The sequence below is a fragment of the Coregonus clupeaformis genome, chromosome 20 (assembly GCF_020615455.1).
Source record: "Coregonus clupeaformis isolate EN_2021a chromosome 20, ASM2061545v1, whole genome shotgun sequence".
In the NCBI taxonomy this organism is placed as follows: domain Eukaryota; kingdom Metazoa; phylum Chordata; class Actinopteri; order Salmoniformes; family Salmonidae; genus Coregonus; species Coregonus clupeaformis.
The window spans coordinates 36,036,413-36,049,246 of NC_059211.1; the positions used below are offsets into that span (position 1 = coordinate 36,036,413).

General features: G+C 41.9%; 1 protein-coding gene across 1 annotated transcript; it reads right to left on the minus strand.

Moving 5' to 3' along the window:
* Positions 1-3,089: 3,089 nt before the first annotated feature.
* On the minus strand, positions 3,090-9,113 carry LOC121553850 (melanin-concentrating hormone receptor 1-like). The gene is made up of 2 exons (XM_045205816.1): positions 9,038-9,113; positions 3,090-4,594 (listed from the first exon to the last, which is right to left on the minus strand). The coding sequence occupies exons 1-2, from the start codon at positions 9,111-9,113 to the stop codon at positions 3,570-3,572; spliced, it is 1,101 nt and encodes a 366-aa protein (XP_045061751.1). The 3' UTR covers positions 3,090-3,569.
* Between the last annotated feature and the right edge of the window lie 3,721 nt (positions 9,114-12,834).

Below are 12,834 nucleotides of genomic sequence, written 5' to 3' on the forward strand. Positions count from 1 at the left end.
CACACTAAACAGTTTCCTGTGTGTGTCAAGAATGGTCCACCACCCAAAGGACATCCAGCCAACTTGACACAACTGTGGGAAGCATTGGAGTCAACATGGGCCAGCATCCCTGTGGAACGCTTTCAACATCTTGTAGAGTCCATGCCTCGACGAATTAGGCTGTTCTGAGGGCAAAATATTAGGAAGGTGTTCTTAATGTTTTGTACACTCAGTGTAGATCCCATTCTTTTGTTTCACGCTGCATCTGAGGCACCCTGCTGGGAATTGTTATAATGAGCACATATGAAAAAGGGTTCACACTTGGTGCTTTCTATCAAACACATAGATCCTTATTACAATTACTCCTACTTAATAATAATAATAATAATAATAATATGCCATTTAGCAGACACTTTTATCCAAAGCGACTTACAGTCATGCGTGCATACATTTTGTGTATGGGTGGTCCCGGGGATCGAACCCACTACCTTGGCGTTACAAGCGCCGTGCTCTACCAGCTGAGCTACAGAGGACCACAGTACCTGCTCCGCCCACTTACTTAATAATAATACAGAAACACAGAGGCAGGAGATAGAGATATAAAGTGGTGATTATGTGGAAACTGATAAATGTATAGAGAGTGGCACGGTTGTAATGGTACAGTCCACAACTACCTAAGAAGTGAAAAGAGAATGGTTTCTCCCACTTAGGTGTGAGTCAAGTGTATGCAAATGTTGTGTTACTGTCTGACTCTTCTTTTCTCTCTCCCAAGAAAATATCTCTCTGGGGCCCAAGAGGTGCCTCTCAACTGTCTGTAGTCGTCTGTGGTGTGCATGTATGTGTGTGTTTGTGTGGGTGTTCATCTGTCTGAGAGGTCTGACATATCGCTTTTTCCCATGGCTTCACAGCCCAACAAGTACCTGCTCCGCCCACTTCACCTGTAAGAGTCCCTTGACAACAAGGGCAGGACCTGATGATCCCCTTGAGGGCCGTCCTCCACAAAGCCTTTTTAAAATTCACACTGAAAACTTTTGTAAACGTAATGTAATAACTTAGAAAGCTTTTATTCATGTAATGGACTTCCAACTTTCCATATATAAAGTAAGAGGGGAAAATCACAGGCACAATGACAGTGATAGGACGATGACCTATGACGTTGCCTGATTCTGTTTTAAGAGGAGAAAATGAATGTTGCCATGAGAGACAGATGGTTGCTATGACGAGGTATTACTTGACAAGAATAACCATAATAGAAAGTTCTCAGAAAGGAGTATCCATAGCTAGCTACTGTCAATGCCCAGTATACATAAAATATGTCAAGATATTAATTTCCATATTCAAGTTAACCATGTTGCATTACTAGTAAACACCCAATTAACTTTAATTAACTGACATCTTAAAAGAAGGTTCAGGATGGCAACAGCAACAATTCCCTTTAATTATATTTATTGTTGAGCCTACTTAAGGGCAACGTTTTGGAGCAAGGTCCTTCGTCAGATAACCAGCACACTACAACAATCAAGTTTAACATACTTTAATTAACTTTGACATACCAAGATCGACCCAAACATCTTGTGGATTCAATACACTTTCAATACACCCACCTTTACCCTTGAAAAACACAATTGAAAGAATTTACAATGAAAGAATGTCACCTTTGAGCTCAAAGCAATTGCTCACTTTGAAAAGATCTATTGATATTTTAAACAAAACAAGTTTTGCACCAAGAACGGTACAGATGTCTTTCACAATTGGCTATACATCAGACTTCTCCAAAGTGACGTGATGTCACTTCAATCAGTGTAGATGAAGGGGAGGAGACAGGTTAAAGAAGGATTTCTAAGCCTTGAGACAATTGAGACATGGATTGTGTGTGTGTGCCATTCAGAGGGTGAATGGGCAAGACAAAATATTTAAGTGCCTTTGAATGGGGTATGGTAGTAGGTGGCAGGTGCACCGGTTTGCTGGGTTGTTCACGCTCAACAGTTTCCCGTGTGTGTCAAGAATGGTCCACCACCCAAAGGACATCCAGACAACTTGACACAACTGTGGGAAGCATTGGAGTCAACATGGGCCAGCATCCCTGTTGAACGCTTTCAACACCTTGTAGAGTCCATGCCCTGACGAATTGAGGGCTGTTCTGAGGGCAAAGTGAGATTTGAAGTGTCAAAGCTAAACAAATCCTAACAGTTTATCAAATAAATTCATATTTCATTGGCATTGCATAATGAATTAAGTAAATGTTTAATTAATTTGAGGATTGCACTGGGTATGCATCAAATTATAGTTTGTATTGCCTGTCTCTATACCTTGATGAGTAGTGTGAGTTTGAACCATATATATTTAAATTCCCCTCATGAACAACATCTGTAAATGGTATTATGACATTAAAATGCGAGGAAATGAAAAAACACTGATACTGTATATACAAATACAATTACACCAAAACATACAGTATATGTATTCATATTAACATATATATTTACAAAACATCCACACCGAATAGTCTTACATGATGACTTCTTAGACAATGTACAAATGTATGGATAAAAAGTACTACGCAACATTCAGTGAAGCTGAAACATGTATTTATGGTGGCATTGCAGTGTAGGTACTAGGTACTGAACATACTGTACAATATAAGTGGTATGTGAACGTTGTTCATTGAAATGAAACTTAACATACATTAGCTAGATTGGCAAACCAAAACTACAGTAAGGGATTGTGCTAAAACCTGCCTTCCCTGAAGAATTTGAATAAAATGGCTGATACAATATCAAACTATTCACTTAGTCATACTCATACTGGTCATTTATGACTGTGTATGCATTTATTCATTGATTTGTACATTTAGCTATGAATCATCTAGACTCTCACACTTTTACATTACCCACTGAATATCATTAGCAAATAATCTATTAATATCCTTATGTTTCAGTACCTATGTTTACTGTACTGAGTACCATGTGTAGACCAGTACTCAATAATAAGTCACATCCTGACTATTGTAAACATCTCCTCTCAGGCTCAGGCTGATCCCACTCACTGATCACTACACACATTGAATGATAGCATTCTTCTATTCTTCTTCTTCTTCTTCTTCTTCTTCTTCTTCTTCTTCTTCTTCTTCTTCTTCTTCTTCTTCTTCTTCTTCTTCTGTTCTGATCGATCCATTAACTGTTCCCATGTAGACATACATCATTGCTCCCATACAGTGATTCAATACAATGTCACTGACTGTACAAGGGTTGCAAAAATCCGGCAACTTTCCCAAAATTCCAAGGTTTTCCAGAAATCCTGGTTGGAGGATTTCGGATTTCCTGCTTATTACTTCCTGATTCTGGCAATCTTTCAACCGGGTTTTCTGGATTTTCGCAACCCTACCCTGTATTGATTCAATACACTGTTCCTGCCTGTACACTGTTCAAATTCAGTGATCCAATACACAGTTCTTCCTATACACCATTATTGTACCCTGATCCATACACTGATCTCATACCATCTTCCACTGGCCATACCAAGTCTCCCTTGGAAAAGGGGTCTTGTTAAATAAAGGTTCAACAAACAAAAAATGTGTCATACAACGGGCCTCAGTGGGCGGCCATATTGGCAGGCAGCAGCTCCCTGGAGCTCTGATCCTGCTGGGGTCTCTCAGGGGCCAATCTCAGACTAACACTACCCTCTGTGGTGCTAGTGGGTTTGACCCGGAACTTCCTGTGGACCGGCCGCATGGCCACGATGAGCTGCCTCTTGAAGGTCTCACTCAACACAATGTAGAGGAACGGATTGATGCAGCTGTTAATGTAGCCCATGCTAATGGCTATGTTGTAGGCATAGGAGAAGGCTTGGCTGGGGTTCTGGACTCCAACGTGAACCAGCTGGAGGATGTAGTAAGGGGCCCAGCAGATGAAGAAAGCCAGGCAGATGGCCACCGCCATACGGGTTACTTTCTTGGTGCGCACCCTCAGGCTCCTGGGGGGCAAGGGGGCCACACTGGTGGCCATGTGCTGGAGGATCTTGAAAAAGACCACGCACATGATGAGGAGAGGCAGGGCAAAAGCCAGGACAAACTGGTAGAGAGTGAACCAGTAGATGTCAGTGGCCGGATTGGGAAGAAGCAGGGCACAGCCCACAAGGTCGCCAGGCAGAGGCATGAGGCCTGCGTACATCCACACCGGGATGATGGTCAGCAACGACAGCGTCCATACTAGACCGATAACCCCGGTTGCCACGCACGGCGTCCGAATGTAGTTGAAGCGGATGGGGTGGACCGTGGCCAGGTAGCGGTCCAGAGTCATGACCGTGAGGATGTAGGTGCTCACTATCTGGCTGTTGGAGTCCAGCGCGGTGATGACTGTGCACATAGTGGCGCCGAAGCACCACGAACCGTTGCCCATCAACTGGTGGATGAGGAAGGGCATCCCGAGGAGGAAGAGGAGGTCGACGATGGAGAGATTGAAGATGAAGATGTCGGGGACGGTCTGCTTGGCGCGGCACTTGGTCTTCTTCAGGATGGTGTAGATGACCATGCAGTTACCCATAATGCCCAGGAAACAGATGATGCCGAATATGATGGGCAAGATGGCGTTGTTGTAGTAGGCATCATGATCCCCACCTATAGGGACACAAGAGCAGCAGAGGAGAATGTTATTAAAGTACCGGTATGATATATCATATATCCATAAACCAAACCTGTCAAGCATCAATTTACGTAGCCTGGCTGCCGCGACCCAGGTGGTACACTCTTAGAAGGAAAGGTACCTGGAAGAACCTTTTGGGTTGCCACACCGGCGGAACCTTTCCAGTTGAAAAGGTTCCTCAGGAACCCCTCTGAAAAGGGTCTTCGAGGAACCCCTGTGTTCCTAAAATGTGATAGGTCCCGTGTGGCTGCTGATTGACTGAAGGCTTGGGGTGGTTAGAGTTGTCAACAAGGCAGCATGACAAAAATATGATGCCAAGTTTCAATCTACCGGTAGTTTCTTTGAGAAGATATACACCACATGGGCAAAAGTATGCTTGTCGAACATCTCATTCCAAAATCAAGGGCATTAATATGGATGTGGGAAGGCTTTCCACTAGATGTTGGAACATTGATGCAGGGACTTGCTTCCATTCAGCCACAAGAGCATTAGTGAGGTCGGGCACAAATGTTGGGCGATTAGGCCTGGCTCGCAGTCGGCGTTCCAATTCATCCCAAAGGTGTTAGATGGGGTTGAGGTAAGGGCTCTGTGCAGGCCAGTCAAGTTCTTTCACAACGATCTCGACAAACCATTTCTGTATGGACCTCGCTTTGTGCACGGGGGCATTGTCATGCTGAAACAGGAAAGGGCTTCCCCAAACTGTTGCCACAAATTTGGAAGCACATAGTCATCTAGAATGGAATTGTATGCTGGAGCGTTAACATTTCCCTTCACTGGAACTAAGGAGCCTAGCCCGAACCATGAAAAACAGCCCCAGACCATTATTCCACCAAACCTTACAGTTGGCACTATGCATTTGGGCAGGTAGCATTCTTCTGGCATCCGCCAAACCCAGATTCCTCCGTCGGACTGCCAGATGGTGAAGCGTGATTCATCACTCCAGAGAACACGTTTCCATTGCTCCAGAGTCCAATGGCAGCAAGCTTTACACCACTCCAGCCAACGCTTGGCATTGCGCATGGTGATCTTAGGCTTGTGTGCGGCTCCTCTGCCATGGAAACCCATTCATGAAGATCCCGATGAACAGTTCTTGTGCTGACATTGTTTCCAAAGGCAGTTTGGAACTCAGTAGTGAGTGTTGCAACCGAGGACAGACGATTTTTACACGCTACGTGCTTCAGTACTCAGCGGTCCCGTTCTGTGAGCTTGTGTGGCCTATCACTTCGCGGCTGAGCCGTTGTTGCTCTTAGATGTTTCCACTTCACAATAACAGCACTTACAGTTGACCGGGGCAGCTCTAGCAGGGCAGAAATTTGACGAACTGACTTGTTGGAACAGTGGCATCCTATGACGGTGCTGCGTTGAAAGTCACTGAGCTCTTAAGTATGGGCCATTCTACTGTCAATGTGTGTCTATGGAGATTGCATGGCTGTGTGCTCGATTTTATACATCTGTCAGCAACGGGTGTGGCTGAAATAGACTAATCCACTAATTTGAAGGGGTGTCCACATACTTATTACAAATGCTGTGCACAAATTTGTTTACATCCCTGTTAGTGAGCATTTCTCCTTCGCAAAGATAATCCATCCACCTGACAGGTGTGGCATATCAAGAAGCTGATTAAACAGCATGATCATTACACAGATGCTGAGGAGTATTTCTGTCTGTAATAAAGCCCTTTTGTGGGGAAAAACTCATTCTGATTAGCTGGGCCTTTTCCCCACAAAAGGGCTTTATTACAGACAGAAATACTTCTGATTGGCTGGGCCTGGCTCCCCAGTGGGTGGGCCTATGCCCTCCCAGGCCCACCCATGGCTGCACCCCTTCCCAGTCATGTGAAATCCATAGATTAGGGCCTAATTAATTTATTTCAGTTTACAGATTTCCTTATATGAACTGTAACTCAGTAAAATCTTTGAAATTGTTGCGTGTTGCATTTATATTTTTGTTCAGTATACCTATTCAAATATAATATTAATAAAATTAACATTGCTAATTACATACAGTAATAAAGTGGTAACTATTCCAACTTCGGGATTTGCATAGGCTCTTGAGCAACTCATACACCTCTGTCAGCCTCATTAAAACTACAAAATGATCAGTGTTCAACCTTAACGGGTGATGAGAATACAACAGAACAGATGAACAGGAATTACATTTACTATAATGGGGTGGCCCAAAAAAAATCGAACTTAAAGCCACACCCCTACTAAGCCACGCCTCCACTCCAGGGTTCCTCCAGGAACCCGATGCTACGTTGAACCATTAAAGGTTCCTCCAAAAACTCAACTAACCAAAGGTGCAAATATGAACCATTGACTAGCAATGGTTCCTTAAGGAACTCCAGAGGTTCCTTGAGGATCTCCAGGGTTCCTCAAGTCACTACTAATTCTAAGAGTGTACAGAGCCGGGAAGAACTGTGACTCACTGGTCTGGACAGGAGGACGCATTGATTGGTTCTCTCAAATGTAATTTTTTCCTTGGGGGGTTGAGACCTAGTCTCATACGGTGCCTTCAGAAAGTATTCACCACCCTTGACTTTTTCCAAACGTTGTTGTGTTACAGCCTGAATTTAAAATGGAATACATTGAGATTTGTTGTCACTGGCCAACACACAATACCCCATGATGTCAAAGTGGAATTATGTTTTTAGAAATGTTTACTAATTAATTAAAAATGAAAACCTGAAATGTCTTGAGTCAATAAGTATTCAACCCCTTTGTTATGGCTAGCCTAAATAAGTTCAGGAGTAAAAATATGCTTAACAAGTCACATAATAAATTGCATAGACTCACCCTGTGGGCAATAATAGTGTTTAACACGATTTTTGAATGACTACCTCATCTCCGTACCCCACACATACAATTATCTATCTGTAAGGTCCCTCAGTCAAGCAGTGAATATTAATCACAGATTCAACCACAAAGACCAGGGAGGTTTCCCAATGCCTCGCAAAGAAGGGCGCTTATTGGCAGATGGGGGAAAAAAGACATTGAATATCCCTTTGAGTATGGTGAAGTTATTAATTACACTTTGGATGGTCTATCAATACACCCAGTCACTACAAAGATACAGGCGTCCTTCCTAACTCAGTTGCCAGAGAGGAAGGAAACCGCTCAGGGATTTCACAGAGGTTAATGGCTGTGATAGGAGAAAACTGAGGATGGATCAACAACATTGTAGTTACTCCACAATACTAACTTAATTGACAGACTGAAAAGAAAGAAGCCTGTCCAAAACATGCATCCTGTTTGCAACAAGGCACTAAAGTAATACTGCAAATAATGTGGCTTGTCTTGAATACAAAGTGTTATGTTTGGGGCAAATCCAATACAACATATTACTGAGTACCACTCTCCATATTCTCAAGCATTGTGGTGGCTGCATCATCGTATGGGTATGCTTGTAATCGTTAAGGACTGGGGAGTTTTTCAGGATAAAAAATTAATGGAATGGAGCAAAGAACAGGCAAAATCCTAGAGGAAAACCTGGTTCAGTTTGCTTTCCACCAGACACTGGGAGATGAATTCACCTTTTAGCAGGACAATAACCTAAAACACAAGTGTATATTGATGAGAGAATAAGGCAATTTTAGAATAAGGCTGTAACATAACAAAATGTGGAAAAGGTCAAGGGGTCTGAATACTTTCTGAAGGCACTGTATATACCAGATTCATGTAAACTCGGGGATCAGGCGGCTCATTGAGATCTCTAACTGTTTTGAAAACAGCCCCCTTCATTATCAATGCATCTTGCCGACAACATTAAAACAGCCTTTCCAGACTCTGAAGTCAGGACATCGAGTTTGGTATCATCCAGACTATAATTTATGAGCAGCAGAGGAACATTGTAATAAAGTATGATATACAGTATAGTAGACTAAGGCTATCCATACTCCAAACCTGTGAAGATATTTCAGTGCCCTTGATATGTGCTATATACAGTATATTTGACAAAAACCCAATAACATAGCTGCTACTGTATGTGTATGGTGACTAAAAGTTCACAGGAGATGGATATTTTGAGATGAAGGTACAGTATAAGTCATTCCCACGAAAAACATGTCACTCAAAAAGGAAAAGGTTGGCACTAGCTGTGCCTTCAGGAAGCTACTAGATAGATTTTCATTTCCCTCTGAATAACAAGTGTTAGACGGAGCAGTGAAGGAAACCAATCATTTAACGTCTTCAAGGAAAAACGAATGAAAACAAAAACAAGACGACTGTAGCCTACACTATAGCCTATGTGTGCCGCAATAAGATAATGTGAAATCATTGTGACATTGTAGGCTATTAATCATTTTAAAAACGCGCAAAGATTTCCTCCAGTGACCATTGCACGATTATACGTTCTGGTTGTTTAATTGCTATACTGAATAGCCTACTGTAAAAGTATTTTAAACCATGATAAATGCTTACCTGTTGAAGCATCAGATGAGTTCACTGCAACCAGGGAGGTGTGATCATACAAGACCGACACGTTATAGAAATCCATTGATAACTTCCGAGGTAATCTCAATCAAATCTGGGTGAAGGAAAAAGATCTACAAGTGTTTATGCTCAGGGAAAATTCTCAAGCTGTTAATAATGCAACTGTCTTCCTGTTTTTAAATAATATTGTAGTGGCTAGAACTCACTGATAAAAAATTATAATATTTACAGTTCCATCTTGCACATTAAAATTATAGTAGTATTATAGTAGTATTAAATACCTTCAAGCATACCACTCCATTTTATTCATGCAAACCATCAAAATATAATAAGCATACCACTCCATTGTATTCATGCAATCCATCAAAATATAATAAACGTTCCCGCTCTTGTAGTGTACTTTACTGATTAGTAGCATCCTTTGCACGCGCTAGATGGAGTGTAGTCTGGCGCGCAATGAGTCTTCAAGCTTTTTACTAGGAGACTGATCATTCCTGCAGCTGCACGACGCTACTGTATAGTCTATTTGCGACTGCGCTCTTCGTCTTTCATTGGCTGAGGATGAAGTTTCGAGGATAACTCTTCTGTTTAGAAGTCTAGCGGACTGGCATAATTGAGATACGGCTGTATCTGTTGTCTTGACTCACATGTCGATGTGTTTATTTAATGCATTTTGACAGCCACATCAAAGAACAAGGAGGGCTAAGGTACCTTTTTATGCTATTGAAAGCCTTAAAAACTATTTCAAATGTAATAAAGATCGTGTTCCATTTTAACATGGCACCACAATAAAGGCATTTTAATAGCATGTAGAGTGATTGGTCCTCCTTGTTCTTTGATGACCTAACCCGAAAGCCTAACCCGAAAGAGTACCTTCACCATCATACTGTACATTTTTGAAGCTCTAGCATATCCAATCCCGGACCCTATTGCTTCCCGTCCTTCTTTTTTTGTGACAAAATGAAAGCTAACATTTTCCACCCAATTTAGAACAAATTGGGAACTTACAGGTAGCCTAACTGCCTAAATAAAGGAAACACCAACATAAAGCATCTTACTAGGACGTTGGGTTACCAAGAGCCAGAACAGCTTCAATGCACCTTGGTTGGCATCATTGCGTCTCGTAGAAGTGACGCCATCTAACGCCAGACAATGCCTACAAGTGTCTGGAACTCTATTGGAGGGATGCAACCATAGAGATCCTAAGTATTCTAATTGCTAATTCTATGGATGCAACACCATTCTTCCACGAATTCCATTTGGTGTTTTGTTGATGGTGGTGGACAGAGTGCTAATTATACCGTGAGATTCGGGGGTCTCCTTTTGTCACGGGACCTCCTGTGCACAAACATTTCTATGGCCCTAATAGTAAAGACATGTCAATTAACTTTAAGAAGAAAAAAATTTATACCTTTTAATTTGGCATGAAAACAACCAATCATGATGTTTTCATCTTATTGTCAAACAAATCACCTCAAAAAGTCAGCAGACAAAAAAAGAATCACTAAAAATAGAAATCACCCCAAAATAAATATTAGACACTGTTAAAACATTTGTGTGGAGAAGATATAGTGGGGAGAACAAGTATTTGATACACTGCCGATTTTGCAGGTTTTCCTACTTACAAAGCATGTAGAGGTCTGTACTTTTTTTATCATAGGTACACTTCAACTGAGAGAGACGGAATCTAAAACAAAAATCCAGAAAATCACATTGTATGATTTTTAAGTAATTAATTTGCATTTTATTGCATGACATAAGTATTTGATACATCAGAAAAGCAGAACTTAATATTTGGTACAGAAACCTTTGTTTGCAATTACAGAGATCATACGTTTCCTGTAGGTCTTGACCAGGTTTGCTCACACTGCAGCAGGGATTTTGGCCCACTCCTCCATACAGATCCTTCAGGTTTCGGGGCTGTCGCTGGGCAATACGGACTTTCAGCTCCCTCCAAAGATTTTCCATTGGGTTCAGGTCTGGAGACTGGCTAGGCCACTCCAGGACCTTGAAATGCTTCTTACGGAGCCACTCCTTAGTTGCCCTGGCTGTGTGTTTCGGGTCATTGTCATGCTGGAAGACCCAGCCACGACCCATCTTCAATGCTCTTACTGAGGGAAGGAGGTTGTTGGCCAAGATCTCGCGATACATGGCCCCATCCATCCTCCCTTCAATACGGTGCAGTCGTCCTGTCCCCTTTGCAGAAAAGCATCCCCAAATAATGATGTTTCCACCTCCATGCTTCACGGTTGGGATGGTGTTCTTGAGGTTGTACTCATCCTTCTTCTTCCTCCAAACACGGTGAGTGGAGTTTAGACCAAAAAGCTATATTTTTGTCTCATCAGACCACATGACGTTCTCCCATTCCTCCTCTGGATCATCCAGATGGTCATTGGCAAACTTCAGACGGGCCTGGACATGCGCTGGCTTGAGCAGGGGGACCTTGCGTGCGCTGCAGGATTTTAATCCATGACGGCATAGTGTGTTACTAATGGTTTTCTTTGAGACTTTGGTCCCAGCTCTCTTCAGGTCATTGACTAGGTCCTGCCGTGTAGTTCTGGGCTGATCCCTCACCTTCCTCATGATCATTGATGCCCCATGAGGTGAGATCTTGCATGGAGCCCCAGACCGAGGGTGATTGACCGTCATCTTGAACTTCTTCCATTTTCTAATAATTGCACCAACAGTTGTAGCCTTCTCACCAAGCTGCTTGCCTATTGTCCTGTAGCCCATCCCAGCCTTGTGCAGGTCTACAATTTTATCCCTGATATCCTTACACAGCTCTCTGGTCTTGGCCATTGTGGAGAGGTTGGAGTCTGTTTGATTGAGTGGGTGGACATGTGTCTTTTATACAGGTAACGAGTTCAAACAGGTGTAGTTAATACAGGTATTGAGTGGAGAACAGGAGGGCTTCTTAAAGAAAAACTAACAGGTCTGTGAGAGCCGGAATTCTTACTGGTTGGTAGGTGATCAAATACTTATGTCATGCAATAAAATGCAAATTAATTACTTAAAAATCATACAATGTGATTTTCTGGATTTTTGTTTTAGATTCCGTCTCTCACAGTTGAAGTGTACCTATGATAAAAAATTACAGACCTCTACATGCTTTGTAAGTAGGAAAACCTGCTAAATCGGCAGTGTATCAAATACTTGTTCTCCCCACTGTATAATTGTATTTGACATTCTGGGACAAAGTAGTTCCCTTATTTACTCAAATGACAACACACACGTCACTCAATTCAGTGTATCCAAGTTCCATGGATCAAACAGTTATTTCAGTTATATTAAAACCAGGAAGATCTGGCTAGTCCCCTGCAGATTACAGATCCATAAATGTAATAAATTGCAACACTAAAATAATAACAAAACTCATAACAGAATGGCAAAAGTCTTACCAGACTTTATACATATTAATCAAGCAGGGTTTATTAAAAATAGACATTTACAAACAAAAAAATAACATGATGTTTCAGTATAATACAATATGCTAAAAAACAAGATGTAGATTTATCAACAATGGCTGTTGATGCCGGACCATCTTGAATAGCCTTTTCTATTAAAAACTTTGGAAGCCTTCAACTTTCCATCTGAAATAATACATTTCATAAAAATATTATATAAATATCCTAAAGCAAAAGTATACACAAATAAAACACTATCTGATGAAATTGCTTTAGAAAGAGGCACGAGACAGGGATGTTCTCTCTCCGCCCTCCTGTTTGCACTGGCAATTGAACTGCTTGCAGAAATAATTAGACAGGACCCAAACATAACAGGTATCT